The 23,278-nt window shown below is 40.3% G+C and overlaps 2 protein-coding genes across 2 annotated transcripts; both read right to left on the bottom strand.

The window, feature by feature from the left end:
* Positions 1-5,030: 5,030 nt before the first annotated feature.
* Positions 5,031-7,659, bottom strand: LOC116259838 (uncharacterized). Its single transcript, XM_031637788.2, has 2 exons — positions 5,572-7,659; positions 5,031-5,467 (listed from the first exon to the last, which is right to left on the bottom strand). Exons 1-2 carry the CDS (start codon positions 7,093-7,095, stop codon positions 5,366-5,368), a joined length of 1,626 nt encoding a protein of 541 aa, XP_031493648.1. The 5' UTR covers positions 7,096-7,659; the 3' UTR covers positions 5,031-5,365.
* A 6,036-nt stretch (positions 7,660-13,695) lies between these two features.
* Positions 13,696-22,908, bottom strand: LOC116260834 (protein PAF1 homolog). The gene is made up of 12 exons (XM_031639349.2): positions 21,650-22,908; positions 21,125-21,193; positions 18,808-18,915; positions 18,462-18,642; positions 18,301-18,380; positions 18,089-18,208; positions 16,988-17,093; positions 16,703-16,789; positions 16,072-16,140; positions 15,719-15,790; positions 15,472-15,636; positions 13,696-14,341 (listed from the first exon to the last, which is right to left on the bottom strand). Exons 1-12 carry the CDS (start codon positions 22,624-22,626, stop codon positions 14,204-14,206), a joined length of 2,172 nt encoding a protein of 723 aa, XP_031495209.1. The 5' UTR covers positions 22,627-22,908; the 3' UTR covers positions 13,696-14,203.
* Positions 22,909-23,278: the final 370 nt, after the last annotated feature.

The following is a 23,278-nucleotide window of genomic DNA, read 5'->3' as shown; positions in this document are numbered from 1 at the left end:
GTTTATGCGAATATACATTTGAAGTCGCAAAACTTTGACGCATAGCTGGATCGTCAACAACGCCCTCAATGTCTTTTCAACGATGGAACATTAAATTACAGAAAGCATTTCCCCAAAGAACTCCCCTCTACTACATAATTTTAGGCAAATCTGTGTGTTTTTGTATTTGGATTCAGATTTGGTTATGTAACTGCATACAGGATCCAGAGTGGATCGGCAATCCGATCTGGATTTCTTTACCAGATCCTACTAAATTGATTTAAGAATGGATAGGATCGGACCATGATTTACTTGAACCATGATTCGAGTCTTTTCATCACCTTTTCTGTTTGAGTGTAGCTTGTAGAAAGCTTAATTTTATTTGTCCACTTGGGATTGAACTGAAAGGTCATTGTTGATTTGTTCATCCCATCGCCATGCAAATTGTGGATTTCACCAGTAAACTGCCATCTATTGATTAGCAGATACTTTATCAATCAAACTTATATCTTGCCGAAATTAGTACGAACTTCCTGTTTTGCATGAAGAGCTAGCAGCATAGCATGTGCCTATAGCGGGTAATAATGGTACTTTTCTCAAAGAATCCAAATTTTATCATCAATGAAGAACTATACACATTGGAAGTTTCACAGGGTTGTTGGATTTGAAGGTGGCACGATCCAATTCATATGGAAGTTCTTCAAAATGGGCGCGTCGATTCTCGTTCTTTTCAACTCTAGTGCTCAACGGGTTTCAAGGATTCCGAATAAGAAGATGCCATCGGCTCGCAATTGTTGAAACGAAATCTTCTTTGTCCCTTCAGGCTGTTCCCTGCCGACACTTTTGTGAACTTCGTTTTTTCTCCTCTTCTTCTATACTCTCCAACGAATTCATGTTCCGTCTCTCGTAAAAAAAGTAGGAAACAGGAAATCTCTTTAATGTAGAGTTTCACTTTAATCTCCAACCAACCACCTAATTCTTCATCCTAAATGTTGTTCTTCTTTTCCAAATTCTTGCTACTCTTCTTATGACCCTTAACAGGGGTTCAAATTTTAAAATTTTTACATACATGAAACTAAAATTTTCAAATTTACAAGTAAAATTTTGATTAAAAATATGAGGGTTGGGCTATGAGCCCTTCCTTAGTTCTGCCCTGGTTTTATCAACTCAATCCGATGGAATTTTTTCCGTATTAAAGTGAAGAAAACATCGACGGCCCCACAAGGAACTTAGGTAGGCCTATATCCTTGATATGTTCCATTCTGGGGAAAAAGACAAAGAGTCTGCAAATGCGGATATCTTCTGAGGAAATGCCACGAATTTGACAGCTCTGAGTCCTCACAAAAGATGCATATATTGTTTAGAACTGAAAATTTTGGCTGGGTAATAGAACTGAAATTGTATTAAAGGAAGATTTATTTTTCTCGTTCGTCTTTATCCTTTCTATAGGAGGCTTGAAGGCCTGTTGATTTCCCCTGATTGAACTAGATCGGCATCTACTATGACAACAAGAGTGCATTCTTCAAAAACTTAGGTACTTAAGACCGCTTACGAAAATACCTTGAGTTCATCTATAGATTCAAATAAGGTGCACTTTCTTGGTAGCAGAGCCGTGTGTCAAATTTTGACTAATTTTTATTATATTTTATTTATTTTTTCCTTGATTATTTGTATACAATTCTTTTAATTTACTTTATAAATGAACTTTTTTACTATTTTTGGCCCCCTCGTTCATTCTGTTGATAAAACCGAAAATTCTATAGTGAACTAGTTTCGGACGGTTGGAGGCATTTGAGAGAGTTAAATTTCTAGTCTAAGAGATACTATTTTAACAGTTTTTATGTTTTTATCCTCAAGGGTCATAGCGTAGCTTGTCGAGGTGAGGTCTATATAAAGGCATGTCTCCAGTTCGATTCCTGTGGGTTTTATGTTCATGTGTATTAAGGTGATAGGGTGTGACATTTAAGTTGAAGGGTACACTGTTACTATCGCTGACACCGACCCATTTCAAGACCCAGAATGCAGGAGGAATGGAGGGGCCTTCGAACATTCTTCGAGTGGTGGAATTAATACATCTCGCTTACCTGAAATAGTTTTGATGCCTTTAAAGAGGCACTTATGTATAAAAATTAATAAATAGTTAAGAGAAACCTTTTTGTCATACATCACCGACACCAGCCCCATTAGCTCGCTTATAAGTGATTTTGCCCCACGCAAGTTTACTATTCCAATTATGGAGCACTTGAAATCTATGGATAGTTACGACCTATCGTCATCAAAGACCCTTTCAAATCAAATCTTAGATAAGAGAGAGAGGGAGGCTGATCGATATTCTTTGGAATAGTAGAAGGTGTCAACGGCATGGAGGAATATAAAACGGGAAATTAAACTCTTTTTTCGCCGGCCGTAAAAGATGACGTAACAAAACAAATTCGGAATATTCCGACTTTTATGACTTCCAATTTCTTACTTAAGACTATTTAATTAGTTAGAGAAATTTTTAGTTTTGAGCCTATCTTTTGCCTGTGATATTTCAAAAGATACCGTTTTTTTATTATTTTAAGTAAGGATTTTCGTTCTTTAGTTAAATGGAAATTTATTTCAGACCCTTGCTTGAAAGTTTTGTGAACTTTCATAAAAGTTTCAGAAATGACACCTTTTTTTCTTACAAATTGTAGTCAAACGATAGGCAGGGGATAAAAGAAAAAAAAGAAAAAAAGCAAATATCTAGATATAGAATCTCATTTCTTTGCTGAGAACTTCTGACTCAAAATTTTTTTGGAATAATCTCTAACATGAGTCACACACAGGTTTTTCATAATAGCGCAAGATCTTATCCAGTTCATCACTAAAAATAACAAGATTTTATAAGGTTTATCGACCATGAAAGCGAAGCGGTCCAGAAGATTTTAGTTCAAGTGAAGTAAACAGCCCGATGGCTACAGCGATCCATTGAAATCTGCACACAAAAATTTTAAAAATCTAAGGACTTTTCCCAAGGCACTCGATAGAATTTGTCCTGACTGAGAAATTTTCCTTTTATATAGTAATTTCCTTACGCGGAACCGGTGTGATCTTTAATACCATGCTCTTGCTCCTTCCACTAATTCTTGGCTTCGGCAAAACGGATTCTATTCTTGCCGATTTAACGGTGTGATGAATAAATTTTAATTACCATTAAATATTATTTGATATAAATTCTAGTTATTTTCCATCTATTTTAAAAAATAACTTTTGAATATCTTTGTCCATTCACAACCGATCCAATAGAAACGGAATTGGTGATTTAATGTCATTTCAACCTGTCCATGATCAAAGATAAAATGTTAACAATGCTTGAAAAATATTTTTGTGGTTTGGTAGTGGACAGGTATCTGACCAAACCGTCTTGAAAATTTTGAGAAATCAGATGAGATTCATATCTAGTCAAATTTGAATTCAAATTTTGGATGAATAAATATCTTACATCCAGTGCCCTTACATTTTGTAAATTTCACAGATTTCGATTGTAAAATGTAGTTTCCAATTCAAAATTCGATATGACTTTTCTTCATTTTCATTCAAATCCAACCATAAGAAATATATATATAAAAACCGATATTTTTCGATTGTAAAATGTAGTTTCGAATTCAAATTCTAATGACTTTTCTTCGTTTTTGTTCAAATTCTAACATATAAAATATTTTTTTAAAAAAATCAATATTTTAAAGAACATACGTAACTTGAATCTGATCCACTAACATCCCTATACATAGCAAGGTGTTGAACTCAATGCGTTTGAAAAAGGAGGTACACAACTTACTTTAAGAATTAAGAAAAGGAGGGGATCGGCTGAAGGTGTCTTATAATTGCTATACAAAAGTTTTGAATCGTGTACAATTTAAAAATAAAAAGATTACTTTCAAGTTGCGAATGGTTTCGTGGTAACTCCAAAGTAAGATTTTTCTCGCACACAATATTCCATATCATTTTTTTTCCTGTATTATATTCATTCTCAATTTGACTTTGGTGGCACTCAGCTTGTTCTTATTTGAGCAATCAAGTCGAAACCAACCATATTTTCTAACTTTGGCATCTAGCGAAAGCAGCAAACAATGTTCGAAAATTGACTTGGACTTGGTAAGGAGTGGGCGCTTTGATTTAGACGTTCGCTAAAGAAGTAGGTCACAAGTGCGTCAGATATTTATATATTCAAAGAAAGATAGGTAGGTAGAAGCCTAAAGAGGTAACTTGAAGGCCCCACGAAGCTTGTGAACTCCTTTGGGGGACAAACTTTTTGCGAATCTAATTCGATAAGAGACAAAAATCCAAGTCAAGGCAAACGGGTGCACAATGAGACCTCAATGGGTTTCGATTCAGTGTCCCATAATGGCAACTTCTTTCTCCTTCCATTTTATTTGTGTGCGAGTGCATACAACAAAACGATCGTTTTCCAAGGGGCCGCCAAAGGAGGAGAAAAGAAAGCATAGGACGAGAAAAGCTGGCTACCATCGCAGCCGGCACCGGCAGCCCCGTCCCGAGAAAAGGAAAATAATTGTATAAGCCAATGAATCTATACGATACGTTTCATGCATTAAAAATGAAATACTAAGTGTAACATGTATGATTAAATACAAAGCTTGTCAGAGGCGGTATTAAAGTGTGGTCCGTGGCGGGGAGATGTAAAAGCGGCCTCCCACCGAAATTAACAATTTCCATCAATGAGAGGAATAAATTTCGCCGCTGCGCCCATGTTTTCATTACGTGGAACCCGAGGAAAAGGGCTTTGCAGCGGACGGCAGGGATGAGATAGCACCTGTCCGAGGCCACCTTCCCCTCCCTCGAATCAAATCCTTTTTTGCCTTTTTGTTCTCTACCTCCTCTTAATTTTTCTCCGTTTTAAAAAGGCAAAGAAATCATACACTTCGCGGGGTCGTAGAAGATCCCTGCTGCTTATCTATCTGTAAACGATGATACTCCCTTCCCTCACGTGTCCGCAGAACACCGACGCCTTCTGCAGTTTTTTATATTCGATCTTAAATGGAAGATTCAAAAGGAGGCAGAAACTCAAATGGTCGTGGAAGCGAAAGCATGTCTTTTTCTTTGCCAATTTTATCTTAGTTTAATTACTGTAAAGGAGATGGGCGAGGTGACAACTGCCAACAGCCATGAAGAAGCTGTGAAAAAAAAAAAGAACTACAATGGAAGCGAAAGAAATAAAGGGTGACGGTAAAAATTTAACCTACAATTTCTATACACCGCGCCCGTGACCATTTCTTTTGTATCTCCCGGACTCCATCTTTTTTCCTACCGTAACAGGAGGGAAGGGAAAAAGGGGACGAGATGGAGCTGTGAGACAAATGGGTAGGCACGCGAAACCCCAGCCGCGCCGGCCCTGCGACGAGTCTCAAGTTACAATGAGCTCCCCCTCTCGGCATGCACCAACCTCGATGGAGACGCTCTCGTTCTTCGCCGACGGCAGAATCCGGCAGCAGTTCCTTCTCGGCGACTGTCAATTCGACGCGGTTTCGATCAGAACACGCAAATCAAACGAAAACAAACAAAAAATAAATCAATAAACGACGAAATGGGTAGTGTCGTTTCCCCCTGTACCTTGCTCCACAGCAGTGGGTCCGGTCTCTTGGAGACCTCCACGGCCTGTACAATCCCCGGAGACGGTATCTTCCACCGGCAGCTCGGTGCCGGGACGCGGAACTTCCCGTACCGGCTGACCGTCACGCCCGCCTTCCTGTCGAGCCTCCCTTTCTCGTAGTAGAAGACGAATGGCTTCTGGCAGGGGTGCCGGCTCACCGGCCGGGTGTTGAACGCGTAGGCCGTGTAGTCCGCGCGCCGGTACCAATTGAGGAACGTCCTGGAAGGCATCTCTATCTCTCTGGGGGAGAAAATCCCCCTGAAGATCTGCACCGCGTACCCCCACGAGACGGAGACCGTCCACTCGCGCTTCTGGTCGTAGCAGACGGACTGCTGCATCAGGGACGCGGAGTCGAGGCGCATGGGCTCGAGCAGCCGGCGGAGCGCTGCCACCCTCGACACGTTGGGAAAGATGGGCTCCACGACGTCCAGGTGGTGGAGGGAGACGAGCGGCGCCACAGGGTGGGCGGCGAGAAGGCCGAAGAGGCTGCCGTAGACGTCGTACTGGTGGAATCCAGGCTCCTTCGTGAGAGGGACGCCGAGCTCCGCCATGCATGCTTGCATCCGGTCGTCGCTGCCGTAGAGGCCAGGATACCTCTGAATGCACCGGTCCTGCATCCGCTCGAGCGCGCGCGCCAGCGGGTAGCTGATGGCGAAACCCCCGCCGCCGTAGGCCATACTGTAGGAGAAATAGATGTTCTGGAGGTGGCTCTCCGACGGGGCGCCGATGTAGTAGAACTGCCGGTGGTCGTACCGGGAGAGCACCCGCACCAGGTTCTCCGGCACGAACACGGTGTCGTCGTCGCCCATCACGAACCAGTGCACGTCCCGCAGCCCCAGCCTCACCGTCTCCGAAACGATCCGCGATATCCGGATCGCCGACCGGTGGCCCTGCCTGTTCGTATACTTGAAGCGGGAGGTATCGCCGGAGATCCTCACGGGCGGCAGCCCCTCCCCCCGCCGCCGCCCCACCTGCTTGTCCAGCCAAACCGTCCCCCTCATCTGCCCGGGCCTCCACCACAGCTTGATGTACTCCTTCCTCTTCTCCCACAAGCTCGACGAAGCCGCGATCCCGAACACAATGTGCTTCAGGTCCGTCCCTCTTCCTTCCTCCGGCATCGCCTTGTTCTCGGGCGCCCTCGACCTGTCCGCTGCGGCTCGGGCGACGCTAGTTTGGTTCCCCAACCCCTGGGCGACGGCGATCCTGCTGGTAATGGTGGTGGCGGTGGCGGCAGAAAGGGAGGAATTGGGGCAGGTGGCGTCGCAGGGAGGAGGGAGGGGAGGACAGGAGCGAGCGGCGAGAAGGAGGTTAAGGGAGTAGATGAGATAGGTGATGGCGAAGCAGAGGATGGCATAGGTCATGAGGCGGGTAAGGTTCCTGCTGGCGCTGCCCATTACAGCCCCACCTCCGTTTGCCCTGGCGCTTCCCTTCGCCATCTGATCCCACACCAGCTTCTCCACGTTCCGGTTGTTCCCTTCCTTCATCTGGTCTCCCCCCCCCCAAAGAAACAGGGAAAAGCCCAATAATCTAGAAAATCAATAAGAATGAAATGCAAAGAACTTTATTACAGTGTCTCGTATCTCAAATGCTGAATGAAATGAAGAAGAAGATCAATGCCATGGCAGCAAAATGCAGCTCCCCTCTCTTCCCACCCACCCAAGGGTGATCGATCGACCCTCGGCCAGAAATAGAAATAGAGAGAGAGAGAGAGAGAGAGAGGAAGAGGCAGAGATTGAGGGAGAATAGTGAACGGTGGGATTGTTAATGTGAATATGGAAAAAAAATACAGACGAGAAGACACATGCAAGGGATGCTTCTCGCCGTTTTCGAGAGCAAGAAAGCGCGGAGGAGGGACATACATCAATGCCAGGTTCTCGCATCGCCTAAGCGTTACGCCTCCCTCTAACATTAAATGCCCTCTTCCTTCATCAGCTACAGAAGGAAAAGGACAGGGAAAGCACGAACAAAGCAACACACTGACACAGGGCTTGCGCCACAGTTACCAGAATGTCCCTCTTTACTCGATTTTTGTTTTCACTGTAGCCACCACTCTCATGATCACGATGGTCTTATCGGTGAGCCCTTCCTTATATTCATTGTTATTATACGTGCTTTAATCATGTGAGCCCTCGGATGCTTTTCCGATCTACGGTATGTATCTACTTTATTCAATGCAAACGGTGTATTTGTGTAGGAACTAAGATTTTAATGAAGATATATATTTTATACAAAAAAAAAAATGAGAATTAGAGTGACAGGATATGGTGATATAACACGAGATTTACGTAGGAAATAGGAAATGGTGGGGCCCGCGGCCTTTGCGGGCCACCTTGTAGAAAGCGCGCAACACACGCATATTGGTTGGTCATATTTCGAAGAAGTGGTTTGACGCGGTGACTTTAGCGACGGCAGCCTCTTACAAGACATTTTTTTAACCCTTTTTTGTGTTGCTGCAGGAACTACCGATTTCCCTTTCTCGAGGTCAGGTACGGGCGCTACCCTTGTTTTTTTCATCTAGGCCCTACTTCTATGGTCAATTTCGACAAACTGCCTTGCGAAGTTCCAAATTAAACATGCTCACAAGTAAAGAATTGGCAGATGAACCATGAATAGTAGTAAAACTATGGACACTAGAAAAAGCACAAGGCAAAATAGGGACAAACTTTTAGGCGAAAATGGCTACAAACAGGGGCTGTTATAGTGGCACTTTGAAGAAATTGTTCATGGATTCCACACAGCATCTGCCGAATCTGCATGGCCCCTTCTCCTGCCTCTAGCTCACCAACCATTCTAGACACACAGAAAATGTTTTTGGTAGGCAACCGACACCACGAACTGTGCCCCACCGACAAATAAATTTGTGAGAGATTTTGAACGGCTGGTCCTGATCTTTCTAAACCCTGTTTTGAAAATCTGAGAGTAGCTGAGTTTCAGATCTTTCCCTGTCGAAACACCAGAGATTTGCCACTGCTGTCGAAACAACCGAGGTTTGTCAGTTAGATTGTCACCGCTTTCTCCTGTCCATGGAACAACCTAAGAGGCCCTGTATAGATTGGAAATATATCGGAAAAGGAAAAGTTCAACGAAGTAGGAACCAAACTCTGTTCCAATGCAACTTACTATAAACACAAGGGTTCCATTCCAACACACGCTCAATCTATCTCATTTTTTTTTGCATCTTTATTCAGGGCTTGAGGAACTACTTCTCGAAAACATTCTCTCAGGCAAAATCCACACATAACTGAGATCCGTGCCTTTAAGCTTTTATGATACGAAACCTCGCTGGGCCACGATATGATACGACACCACAGAACCAACCAAATTTATTGAATGTGTCAGACCTACCAACTTAGGAGTTGAATGCATTTTCTAGCTGCTTCCATTAGTCGACAGAAGTTTTCATCTAAAAATGATAATGAAATCATGAGTGCAAACAATTAAGGAGTAGTCAGGCCTTCGAGTATTCTTTTATAAGGAGTGGTGCAAGATAAGGTCCCGAAGTCCACCGATGAATGACGATTCAGTGTGAGAATGCACCGTCCCAAATTATGGAAGGATTAGGAGATCAACTCACCACTATCAGGTGTGGCACGCAATGAATCAAGTCGGAACACCTAAGAAAGAAACTTCGGTTTCATTTTCAGCAAAATTCAAAGACTAGACACCTGTGTGAGAGCAGGCATCCTGAAGTTTTAAGAGAACACATTTTGTCAATTGGGCTTCAAGGTTGAAGAACATGACATGAAATTGCAAACCAGCATCAACTTTCAAGAGACCGTTGGGTGCATTTGACCATTCCAGAGAGAAGTACGACATGGTGGGAATGTGGTACTGCAAAAGCCAGTCTTATTCTACCTTCAGATATGCAGGTGCACTGAAATACAGTTCACGGTCACACGGGATTCAACACAATTACCTAAAGAACCTATAAAAGGCCAACAAAACTTGCAAGGACAATAAATAACTTCCGAAGCAGCACAAACCCAACACAGATCAAGTGGAAGATCATACATTGATTTCAGCAGTGGATGAATTTCAGTATATGGATAGTATAGTTCGTATTGAACTTTGTAGAACGGAAAACATGATGGAGTACAGTTAGAAACAGTATATTCCCCTTCATGAAATTTGCAGCAACCGTGCACAAAGCAAGCCTCAAGGGGCATAGCGTAGCTGGTTGAGCTAGGGGCCTGTACTAAGGCAGGTCTCTAGTTCGATTCCCGTGGGCGTTATGTTCCTGTGTCTTAAGGCGGTAGGGCGCGGCATCTAAGATGAAGGGTGCACCGTTGCTATCGCCGACACCGACGCAGCTCAGGACCCCGGAGGCAGGGGGAATGGGGGGGCCTTCGGGCCTTTTTCGGGCGGTGGGATTAATACCCCTTGCTCACCCGGAACCGTGCACAAAGCAAGCAGTACAAATTGCATAAACCAGGTAACTCTCACTTTATTAACTCCTGTCATGGAGTGGAAGGAAACCAAACAAAATATAGCAGCTTGTAGTTAACTGCAAACACACTTTAAAAAAATCAAGTTTTAGTAGTTGGCAGCTAAGTCACATGGAGCCCCGTAACCATGTCAGTACGCCACACCACACATGGCAAAGTGGGTACTTGGACACATATGTGGGTACTTTTTGGATTGAAAGTTGAAAGTAAACTGATTCCAATTACTTACTTTTACTTGATTTAGCTAGTTTATAACTCAGTTTTCATTTCGTTTTGAGAGTTATTGAACATTAACATGTTCTATTTTTATTTATATTACTTGTTTTCTTAAATGTTGCTTTCATTTTGTATTTTTGTGATAGTTTGCATACATAAATATATACCCCCGTACCCACATTATCTGAAGTTGTCTACCCCATACATGCATCGCTGTACCCATATCCGCACCCACACCCATGTGATTGAGAGGTATGGATAAGCAACAAATATGGGAATATCAAGTACTAGAAACCAATGTTGTAAAAGGTGTATAGTACCGTGTATCGGTCGGGCCGACCTATCCACTATATCATAATGTAGCGTATAACGTATCATAAATTAATTTTTTAATTCATAATTTTTTTAAAAAGATAAAAAATAGAGAAAAAATTGGTAAAATCAGGAAGAACAAAAAAACAACTTGAAAAAACATGTTCTATATAAAAAAACTCATCACATCATTCATAAGCCATAATATATTAACAACACATTTAGAAATGACAAATAAGAAATTCATGATAACATAATAAACATCCATCACAACTTTAAAGTTCAATAAAGTGTTTTAGATTACATTACAAATTTACAACAAATAATATATTATCATTATCATCAATCAAGGTCCCATCATCCCCACCGTCCATGAGTAAACCTTCTTATCCACAACCGAGTTCTCCTCTAAATCGATGATTTATCACATAAATGGGGACTTTTTGTAGAAAAACTAGTAAAATTTTTCTCTCAAAACTTTAAGAAATGTTTAGAGAGAAGGAGAGAGAGGTTGTTTTGTAAAAAACCACAAAAAATCATTTTATCCTTATATCATGTGATACATGGATGAATCGGGCATACCGTACGATACAGCCCCCGTATCGCACAATACAACTGATACGCCTATGATACACAAGCATATCATGTATCATAGGTATATCGTATAAGTTTTTCAAACCTATGTGATACTTGGCGCATGATAGATGCCCACATTGTGTGATACAGATAACACTATGCTAAAAACAACTTTTACACAAATTGACCTGGAAATTGGCAACTTCAACGTCCAAGAAGTAAGATCGCCAGAAACATAATGCAGAAAATGAAGGACCACACTCAGGGACCATAGCGGATGCTGATCTCAGTTAAACAAAGATAATCAAGCGAAGTGCTGCAAAGAAACACAATCATCAAGACGCTTATCTATATATTCTCCACACCAAATAGAAAGTGTCACATGGGAAATTCCATTATTCAATGAGAAAGTAAAGACTAAATAGTATACCAAGTCTTAATCCATCACTGTTAATGACTCACTGTTCATGTCAAGTCGGCTACAGCCAAATCCTGATACGGTGGGTTCGGGACATATTGACACAAAGACCAAAGTACATTGTCGAGCAGGCTGCTGCAAATGAGTTCCACGTCTCAGCAGCCAGAAACTCTAGATGACCAACAGATGGCAATGAAACTCCAAAAGCAGCTACAATTCTGTCATTCCTTTCGCCAAAAGATCAGCTACATGATTGTCTTGTTGCAATAAATTTGGCTTCCAATTCCTAGCCCATAATATCAGCCTGAAATGCCAGTCAACCTCTACATATGTGGCTAATTCTCTCCTTTCCCATGATCTCTTCTATTTGCCACCATTGGTTGCCAAATTCCAAGTTAAACTACTTGCCTATATGTGTTTGTGAGTAATTATCTATTTGTAAATGCAATGGATACCCTACAATGCATGTTCTACCCTATATTATTTGTCAATAAATACCGTAGACCATATATGCTTTGCCTTCAAAACTCATTCTCCGGTGCTACATGAGAAACAACTAAATGCTTTTTATTCTCAATCATATGCTGATTCAAAGTCCATAAATTATAAATATTTAGAGGTGCAACTTTCAATTCAACAGGAAACTTGGTCTAAAGCTCCCAACCTCCAAGAAGTGACCTCTGCACCAGAGGAATGAACAGTCACTAGCATCCAACTGAAGTTTTCCATTAGAGGCTAAGAAATGCTAAAAGGTGATCAATGATTCTCAATAGAATCTAGAAACATGAGATTCTCATAGAAAGACTACATTTATATATATGGGAATTGTTGTAGGACGGAAAAATACTATAGAGAAAAAAAGTGAACCAGCCATGGAGTGATGCAACAAGCAGATACACACTAATCAACAGCGCAACTTATGATGTGCTTGGACAAACCTATCAATAAGGCATCATTTTGCAATAATGAATACAGGCATTATGGTCTAAGGCACTGAAGGTGGATTTATAAACTCTATTTACACCAGAAACACAAACATTGACAAGGAAATGCAAACACAGGTCAGAGAAGCTTCACATGTTACAGGTGTCTCATAGAATTAGTACGTATCATGTTCATTTAGAATCTAAGCCATTATGATACATAAACATCAAGTAGAAGCTGAAATTTGAAACATGGTGCAAAATAGTAACAAACTCCATGAGAAGAAGACGCATGCATCACCAATAAAAATAAGAGACAAAGTAGGGAAGGGGAAACCATGCTAATCATGGCAAGCAAACATTCCAAGTTCGCCTATTGTACGTATGGCTCACAGGCCTTCTAGCGAGTGTCTTACATGTTCAATTCCATGTTTGTCATTGTGCTGCATTGACTTGGAGAAAGCCTGCTATTTCTCCTGAACATGGATGATAAATAGATTACCTTAGAGAGGATTAGAAACATTATTTTCCAAAACTCTGGAAATTGTATAGCGAGGCAAACACCAGAGAATTCCAAGCCTGCTGGAACTTCATCAAGAAGATTCTTCATCAGCTGTACCAAACGCAACTTAAATTCTGAAGGAATTCAATATTATGGAAAAAATAAACAATGAATAAATAAATAAAAAAAACAGCATAAAGGTGCTCTTCAGTTTGCAAGTTGAACATATACCACCACTAATAAATGCTGATTTAACAAATATTCACTGGGATAAGAGTCATCAACAGGCATGTAGAGTACGTGTCTCAAGGTTCTTCGGTGGGCACTGCCTTGGTCAAAACTCAAAACCAACAGAAAAGAACATTAAATAATTTCTCAATAGGAAAATGCCAAGAAAGATTTCTATCAAAAGGATGGATAGAAGGCTTAAGAACACATCTAAACGGTTTCTGGACCACCAAAAAATTTTGACCAAAAACCATGTAAGCCAGTAAACTAAAATGGCTCTGAATGCCACATCTCACATTCTAACTCAGGTGAGGGATAAGATAGTCCCTGGTTGCTAGTTGTAGGTCTGTAGCTCATTAAGGACCCAAAACCCCCTCTGCTAAGTTGGCATACTGGTCTAAACCATGCAACATCATAACCGCAAACAAATCAGGTGCCTTTCCAAGAACAACTTTGAGTGCAACTTGTAATAAGACAATCAACTGCTACAGATTAAAGATTTCAACTGTACATTCCTCAAATCAGAAGCAGTTCTGCTGCACATACACCAGGATGAACCAAAATTTTTGTGAACATTAGAGGTATATCCCCTTTTTTATAGTTCTGTAGATAAATTATAAATATATTCCAAGTTCAAAAAATGGCAAGATACAAGATAAATGAACATATTTAGAACAGACGACTTGGGAAGATCCTATTATACAAGGTTTCTGCTAAAAAATGAAAGATTCAAGATCATGCTTCCGTTTACTTGGGAAGGACCCATTCCCTGTTCCGTGCATGTTCTCACTTTGGTAAGTGTCAACTTCAGCATCTGTTGCTGTGAAGCACCAATGTACATGTGAACTCGCCCAAATGCATAGCCTGCAGTGTTGAGAAAACAAATGCAAGCCAGTCCCCTTCAGATTTCAAGCATAGCATTGCGCTGTGCTTGAAAAGCCTTTCCTCCTTGACTTTCAATGACAGTGAATATCAATCTGACAGGTCATCTCCACTAAAATGTTCCAAGCCCAGTTCATGTTCTGTTCTACGCCTTTTCTCATTGTTGTCTTCAATTGGAGACCTTCCCCGCTTTGAGTTGGAAATGCCTCTTTTATTGTTAGCATAATCCTACGTAGTAAGAGAAAAAAGTCAACAGGATAGGGACTAAGATGAACAATACTCAAAGCCACAAGGAAATAATTTTTCTTTCAATACCCAAACAGATGTATGCCCATGTTTATATCATAAAAGTAAATGTGATGCTTGAAGCACATGCAAATGTGTACAAGAAATCCATCATGGAAGCCACAATAGAAAAAGCTATTTCCATAGGCACCTCCAGAAAGGAGAAAGGCAAGTAAAGCTATCTACTATGGAAAGAAGCTTTTTTCCATTTGACCAAAACGAAAAACTAAAGAACTAAAGCAAATTAACTGATACCACATCTAATTCAAATATAATATGTCAAACAGACTGGTCTGACACACAGAATACTGAAAATAGACAAAGACAAATTCTAACACAGCAATATACGTGGTCAACAAGCATTGCAGTGAAGCCTGCGGTGAGGCACAAATACAAATAATGTATAACATTATCACTAAATGGATAGCAATATAGAGACACCAAACTTTATATCGCATGAATTTTGGTCATTCTTCCACCTCAGGAAGATTCTGTTGAAAATGGCAGACAGCATATGTAGAATTAAAATAGTGAAATGCACTACATGTGGCACATCTTAAAATAGCAATTAAAGGTAGATTCAGATAATATATTATCATCAGGGAAGGCAAACATTGTTTGCAACTTTGCACAATAGAAAATCGAAAGCCACAAAACATTAACAATATTCCAGTAGATGAGAAACTAAATCACTCACTACTTGGATAAAAGGACAAGAAGCTCAGAACTCAGGCTTATTCTGTCCTTGTTTGCAAGACCAACACAGAACCCACTCACATCACCCTTTCCTGTGGTGGTTGACACGCTATGAGCTCAGATATTATAACAAAGGAGAAAGAGGAAAAGGAAATACATTGTAATTGACTTCCCCATCACTTGCCATTCACAGTTCACTTCTATAATGATAAGATCATCAGGTAGATGGTCAGGTCTCAACATTGACAGCAATATTAGAAGCAAGGTGGGGAAATCATTCACTAATCATAAATAAGTATGTCAAACTTCCTCAACCGTGCATACCAAATCTTTTGATACTCAAACAGGAAATGGATCTCAAGCAGTACAGGACATACATGATCAGAGGAAATTCTTCCATGCTCATTTTGGTCACCAATGAAAACAGATGAACCCTTCCTCACTGTCACTCTTGAGGGTGCAGGATAATGGGTATCAGCATCTTCTGCAGATCTTCCTTCCTTTGCCTTCTTTTTCTGTAATACAAGCTTTGTGGGTAGAGGCTGCATTATATGAAACAAGGTGTGAACATTACATAGAGTACACTTACTCATTCTTAATACATTTGCTAAAGACAGTTTATACCAAATATCTGGCGGCTGATTCATCAAAATGAACAAGATATGTGGTGGGACCTTCTGCATCATCACCTCTAACCTGTGAAAATGATGGCAAAGCATGTGGCAAAAATTGGTTAATCTAGAACCAAAGCGGTGAGAAACATCTTTATTTTTTCTATTAGATAATAATTTGCAGTAATACATAAAACCAAAAAAAAAAGTCAATTCCACAGAAAATAGTCAATCTAATAGCAAGAAATTTCCTATTTTCTTTCAAGAATACACTAAATGACAGACAAAATTAAAAGAAAATCCTGCATGCATTCAACCACAACCCCCAAACAAGCAACAATTAAGGTTCTGAGGTTCGATGCTTACATCCCAGTGATACTCTCTGATCCACGAGTATACCACGTCTTCACTTTCATCAAACATATCTTTTGAAACCTATCATAAAAGACAGAATAACCATGCATTGATAGTCAGCAACCGTAATGTACAAACCGCCTAAAGTATAATAATGCAAAGAAAATGTAATTTAAAACGAGAATCTGAATACTGCCTAAAGTGCAATAACACAATGACAAAGCAAATGTACTGGAACACTATTGTATGAAAAAACCAACATTGTGCTGCATCGGTTTGCATGCCAATACGATGTACCGACTGATATGCATTGCTACACATCAGCCCATACCACCCTGCTTTTTTTTTCTTCTTGAATTTAAAAAGATAATTTAAAATATTTTAATCGTTTAAAATTTAAACAATGGAGCAACAAAAGTTATATATAAAACCATAACAGCTTCGTATCGCATTGGGAAGGGATAGAAAATGTAGATATTCGCTGATATGATATGCATCAGCAATAAGTTCTAATATGGAGAAATATTAAGTTCTGATATGGAGTAACATTACCAACACTGGAAGGAACAGAAACATGTTTGTCTGTAGCCATGATTGGCAAGGGAAAAAAGAAAACTGAAAAAGAAAACAAACTAAACAGTACCTCTTCAGGGCCAGGAACCATATACGCCAGGAACTTCTCTGGTTTAGATGGGTCGGAACCAGTGATCACAAAACTCTTCATAACAGCCTGAGAAAGCCATGATGGAGAACAGTACCATGAAAACTAATCAAAATTGAGGCAAATAATGGCATGAATCTCAAAATAAAATATTACTAGTGGAGAAGAATTGGAGAAAGATAGTATTAAACTTATAATGCAGTTACAAATCTACCAAAATTTGAAAGAAATAGAAAGCACGATATTAAGAAGTAAGCAGATATATACCTTTGATTCAAGATCATCACGAATATCACGATCTAACTTGCTGTAGATTTCGGAATCAGCTGTAGGATCATTATCAAAAGCCACTGTAACAAACCTATCTTCATACCTGAACATTAAAAAATTGCCAGTGTTTAGGAAGCATGATAGCAGAACAACAATGTCAAGTCAATTAAGTGAATTACTAGTCATCTTATTGAACATAGTAAACAATTTTCTGAAGCAACAAAGCCTTATATGTTCAAGAGCCTATGTCCTTCTCTTTCCAGGAAGTATACGATGATAATTGTATATCCATATGTCCTTTTCAGGAATGTCTCAGTGAAAATGTCACAGCTCAAAGTATTTTCAAGTTCTCAGGAAAAACCTGGTCTAAAAGACATTATCAAATAAATATACTTAACTAAGATCATTGATAAATTAGATAACTATATCTAACTGTATTAGCACTCTATGCTCATGTAATGTAAAATCACACATCTATGGACCAAACTATTCTGAAGAAGATGTACACATACACATTTATAGGAAGTGCAAACCACCTTCAGCAGCTTCTCTCCTACAGTTTTTCCTTACCAAATAATCCGCTCTTCCACCAGCCTCATTTAGAAACTTTTTTATGCAAATGATTTACCTATCAGCAATTCAATCGCCCCATAGATAGATATGAACCATAGAAAGTTTCCAGAATGGCATTTTCAAAAATCCACTGACAGAATCCTATTAGACAAGGACAGATTTGTGTTGGATCACCAGATTAGATACTTTGAATAGTCTTCTGCTCGCCTTGGTGATTTCTTGTTATTCTTGGCGAAAAATATACTTCCTTCTTACCACGATTAAAAGAAGAAAACTGCAATAAAATAAGTCTCCCAGCTTCTCTTCACCTTTTTTACCTTGTTTTTTGTATCTTTGGAAGTTCAAAAGTTATTAGGATTTTTACTTTAATTTGTGCATCCATTCAGCTTTCCAGGGTGTAACTAGGCTCATTTTCCTTTAGGAGATCTACAATAAGTGTGACTGATTTTTTCAACTAAATGGTTAGACATTGCAACAAGCTATATCTATTAAACTTGAGTACAAAAATTGATGGATGCAAGATACCTATCAAAATCAGGTAATAGTGGCCAAATCTCAACAGGTTCCAGTTGGGGTTTGGTTTGATGTACTGGACGCGACTTGGATGCCTTAAATGATTCTTCAATGGCCTGGATTTGCTTGTCCCTGGAAATTTTAAGGTTATGATAATCAGGTGAATTATAAGAAAGATAGCTAGATGGTTAACCACAAAGTAAGTTGGTAATATAAAAAAGTACCTATTATTGAGGGTTTCCAAGAACAGGTTACGCCCTTCCCTTGTCTCCCGCAATTCCTTAGCTTGTTTTTCAGTTATAGACTACAAAAACAAAACATCAACTATCATAAGTTTATGAACATTTATAGGAATAAATATTCCCATAATTTTTATATGCTTTACCTGTTTTGCAGCATCCAAGCTAATAGGTGAGATGTATTGAGTCTTGACCAACCAGGAAACACCTTTATCAGTAGGGCGATCCTTCCTTCTGATTCCATCTAGTTTGACAGGTGTTGCTACATCACCGTCACGCAACAATTCTTCATCTTCAGGAGCAAGAGGCGGCCTTATGCTGGGGGTACTGGTTAAGTAATAGAAGAAGAATGTTAGAGCTCTAAATAAACCGGATACCTGAAATTTTCATTTGTTTAGTGATGCCAAACCATGGCCACTATACTTAAGAATAAGTGACAACATGTGAAGGCAATTCAAGAAAAGAAAGAGTTTAATGATGAGAAAATATTACTTATATACACTGATATCAAGTAGATCAAGTGGTATTCCAAGATCAGGCTCATGAAAAAGCTTTGGCTTGTGCATCTTCTCCAAGGATGTAATGGCATATCGGGTATATCTGCAAATACATTAGATAGTTCACCCTTCATAATCATATGATTCCCATTGGAAAAGCTTATTAAAATATAATATGGCCGCTATACAGATTGAACTCACACTATTTTGTACCACAAATTCTGGATACATAGGGGAAAGGCAACAGACTAAAGAAAAAATTTCAGAATAGTATCATAATACATGCCATCATTAACTTTTTCCCCATTCACACCAAGAAAATAGATAGGAAAGAAATACGAACTGTGACTATTCCCATTAATAAAGTATAGAAATATTCAGAAAAAATAAACTAAAATGATTAAGCACATAAACCCTCACAACCTCTTTAAAGACTCAAGTTGAGGAGGCATAGTCACTACATAATGTGTGCATTCATTGCCACAGGCCAGAACCCTAGGAGCTTGTCAAAATTCCAACTACTTGGTCAACTGGTCAGACAACTCAGTTGTGCCAATTGTTGAACAAGCTGCATTTTAACCAGCGACTAGTTGGTCAATCTAGTCATTTAGTAAGTCTAATCATTGGTTGGTGAGCTAATCTCTAACCTATAAATACATATGTGCATTCTCTGTATAGACATAAATGTCTCTGTATTTTTTTAATTATTGCCATATAAACATATGCATTATTTATTTATAGTCAATCGACTTCGCCAAATTGAACATCTAGCTTTGATTGGTTCGAACAACCTATGTCCAACTCCCCATTTTGGCAACTTAGCATATGAGGCCTTCTTGGTGGGCAATGAGAGTTGCCCAAGAGGTTTAAGCCAAGGAACAGTCAAACAGGATATGGAAAATATGCACCAGCTAGTCCGTAAGTATAATCATCCAGAAAGCTCAAACAATATCTTATCATAATTAGAAAAAAGGAACAGGTGGATAAAGAATGGCTAGATATAACTCCAGTCAAAATACATACAAGGGAACCCCTAAGCTTCACGCCTAACCTCTGAATATGTGACACAATGTGTGTATGTATGTAATAATGGAAAAATATTTACATGGCCAAATATTTATACTGTCCAAGAAACAATTAGCAGCAGCCTAGCTTCAGAAATTTACATGTTTTTCCATTATTTGCATGTGCCTCCAATAATCAGATATACAGTCCAAGACAATACATTCTCCAAATTCTTCTGAATAGCATCACAGCAGGAAGTAACTTACACACAATATTATGAATTTTTAAACCTTACAGGAACCATTTTACAGAATTCCCATCAATGACCACAATATCTTAGCAAGATTAATATATAATTCCTGCATCCTCTCAGCATTCAATGTTTGAAACATGCAAAGAAAATGTAGTCAGGGTTTTTGCAGCTTTTCAGAGATCAGAGTGCAATAATGATTGTTAAAGCAGTTATACTGACCAGTTGCAATTCATGAAATCAAATCACAAACATCTGTTACTGGTATTAAAACATCAAGAATTTTCACATGGTTATAACAGAAACATGATCCCCATCCATCCATGTGAAGTAACTCCCCTTCCCACTAAATGACACAAAAGTCCATGCATAATGCATTTTCATCTATAGTGTAGATTAACGAGAAGCGCATCTTGTGAAGATGCTTTCGAACCATATAAAAGTTCATACTTTAAAATAATAAAAATAATTCTTAACTCTTAAGTCTATTAGCCTTCTACAAGCAAGTTAGCAACAGATAGAAGCAACAAGAAAAAAGTACATTGTCCACTATAACCTGGAAAATATATATAGAAATTTATAGAGATGGAAGAGTCCAATTTCTGTAAGACAACATATGGAATAGCGACTATTAGAAACAAAGCTTTTGCATGGCTATGTTAAGCCTCTAAACTTGGAAACATCCCAAGGAACGGAAGAATTTCTTTTCACATTTCCACTTTATGCTGATGATGTGCTTCCAGTACCATAGGTACAAAATATTATTAGATAGTTGGAGCAAAGACTGCATTCTTAATTTTTAAAAAAATGTATATATTCATGCTTAATACAGTACACTTACTAAGTGCTCGCAACTTTAATATGGTTAACAAGTCAGTGTAGTCCTTCAAAGTGTCCTATCACTGTTATTAAAGAATATGTACTCTACAAAATAGCACGTGGAGAAAACTTATAGGCTCAAAACTTATATATCAAGATAAAGCAATAGCAATTGAATAAATGAAATACGATGAAAAGATGACAAATGACTGAAAGACATGCAATGGGATAAACATACCGATCTTTGTTTGTGCTCATGGTTAAGAGTTTCGGCTGTGCAGTTACATCTGGAAGTTCATTCCTGAACCTTCAAGGAACAGAAGGTATAGAAAAATAGAGCACAGTATATTAGATGGCAAAAAGATCAAGAAGAATCAGTACGAAGACAAATTTCTGAATGATACAAAAAGAAGGTAAACAAGAGTAGAATTTTCTGGAATATAAAAGCAAACAACCTTTAAGTCAGACAACGCTAATTTTACTAAACTGTTGGTGCCCGAATTATCCTGAGGGATGTTTCAGTAAGTTGATGGCTGCTGAATCACCAGAAATCAGAATACATTTTACCATGAGTTTGATGTTGAATCCTGACTAGTAATCATTATTTTGCTTAGACCAGCTACCCATGGTTATGGCATTATGTAGCATCTCAACGCAGCAGAAGTGTCAAATATACCGCAATTAAGTAGGGGTTAAGACATTACAAAAGGATAGCATGATTTTCTTGATATTTAATGAAGAGAAGCATCGGATGGAAGCATACTTCAATTTGCACAAGAACGTGGTGGGCTTCTTTAGTCTGTTTTCCACCCTATCCGCGGTAAGAAATGGAGCCTTCCTCTCGACACCCCTCGATCCAGTTACGGAGCCGTGCATCTTCGCACCTGAAGACAACAAGTTAGTCTTATGCAGCACGGTTGCTTGCGACTCTTTCATCAACCGCCGCTGCTTCTCTTCCATCCTCTGCCGCTCGTACTCCTTCCGCTTTCGGATCCTCCTCTCCTCTTCAGTCTCCACCCTGGCAGCAGCCTGCGCGTCCCGCCCGGGTTTCTGCACACTAGCAGCAGGGCGCTCCTTTTGTCTATGATGATGAGAAGCGTGCGACTGTACTGGCCTGATTCCAGAGGCAGTAGGAGGTGGGTTCGGGGGAGGCGGTGGTAGCGTCGGAGGAGACGACGGAGGTGGGGGCGGAGGAGAAGAGGGAGGAGGATATTGAGGATACTGCGAAGAGGAGTAGTACTGGGGCGCTGGTCCTGGCGGGGGCGGAGGAGGAGGAAGAAGATGCTGAGAATTGCTGGATGGAGGCGGAGGAGGAGGTGGGGGCAAGGAAGGAGGAAGCGGAGGTGGAGGGACGACCTGAGGATTGTTCGGTGGTGGAGGAGGAGGAGGCTGCAGGGGCGGTGGGGGGAGATGGGGATATGGGTACTGTTGAGGGAATTGGGCAGATCCATAGTTGGGGCGCATTTGGTTGAAATTATGAGAAGGGCCAGAAGGAGGAGGAGCATGAGGAGGTTGGTGATAGGGAGGAGGGCGGTAAGATTGCTGGTGGTGGGGATGGGCGGGAGGGTATTGATTCGGTTGAAGGGAGGGAGCAGGAGGAGGGTTGTGGTTAGGTCTGAAGGAGGAGGCCATTGATGGGGGAGGTGGTGGCGGCGGTTGCTGTTGCTGCTGTGATTGAGGCGGGAAGGCAGAGGGAGGTGGTGGCCTTCCAGGACCACCACTGTGATACATAGACGCCATCACTGATGCAGGGCGATGACTGAAGATGACCAAGCACAAGGAAAGCGATCAATCGATCAACTTTGGAGATAAACTACCTCCCTTGAAAGGACAACTTCCTCGTCTCGCTCCTCCTCCAGTCCTCCTCCTGCTGTTCTGCTTCTTCCTCTTCCTCTTCCTCCTCCTCGATATTGTCCGTCGCGGCTTCGCCCCCTCTCGATCGATCGACTGTTGCAGAGCCCGTCAGAATAACAAAGAGACGGGCGTCCTCTGGCTCAGCTAGCCCGGCCCTCCTTTTGTAGAATCTGGCCTTGGCTAGGTTTTCCCGCCGACTGGGTTCAGAGAGCCATACTTGGCCAATGGGGCGCCGCGCCGGGCGACCAACATAGAAATTAGGGTGTGGATCGCTAGGTCTTTTGACAATCTCCGGTTTCTTCAATATAGACAACCTAGGGTTTTATTAATTCTAGATATAGACAACTATCGATCTCATTCAACTTGAAGGTTTTAAATCGAAATTTTATAGCGAAAAGAGTTCAACTTTATGACCAATAGATAACCAAATTTTAGTGTGTGAATCTAATTTAGATGTAAAGCATACCATGCTCAAGACTGTCAATGGTTCGAGATTACCCGATTACTTACTTAAGCCCGGAACCATTTAATCAGGCTT

The sequence above is a fragment of the Nymphaea colorata genome, chromosome 9, assembly GCF_008831285.2.
Source record: "Nymphaea colorata isolate Beijing-Zhang1983 chromosome 9, ASM883128v2, whole genome shotgun sequence".
Taxonomy (NCBI): domain Eukaryota; kingdom Viridiplantae; phylum Streptophyta; class Magnoliopsida; order Nymphaeales; family Nymphaeaceae; genus Nymphaea; species Nymphaea colorata.
This window is presented reverse-complemented; position numbering and strand designations above follow the sequence as displayed.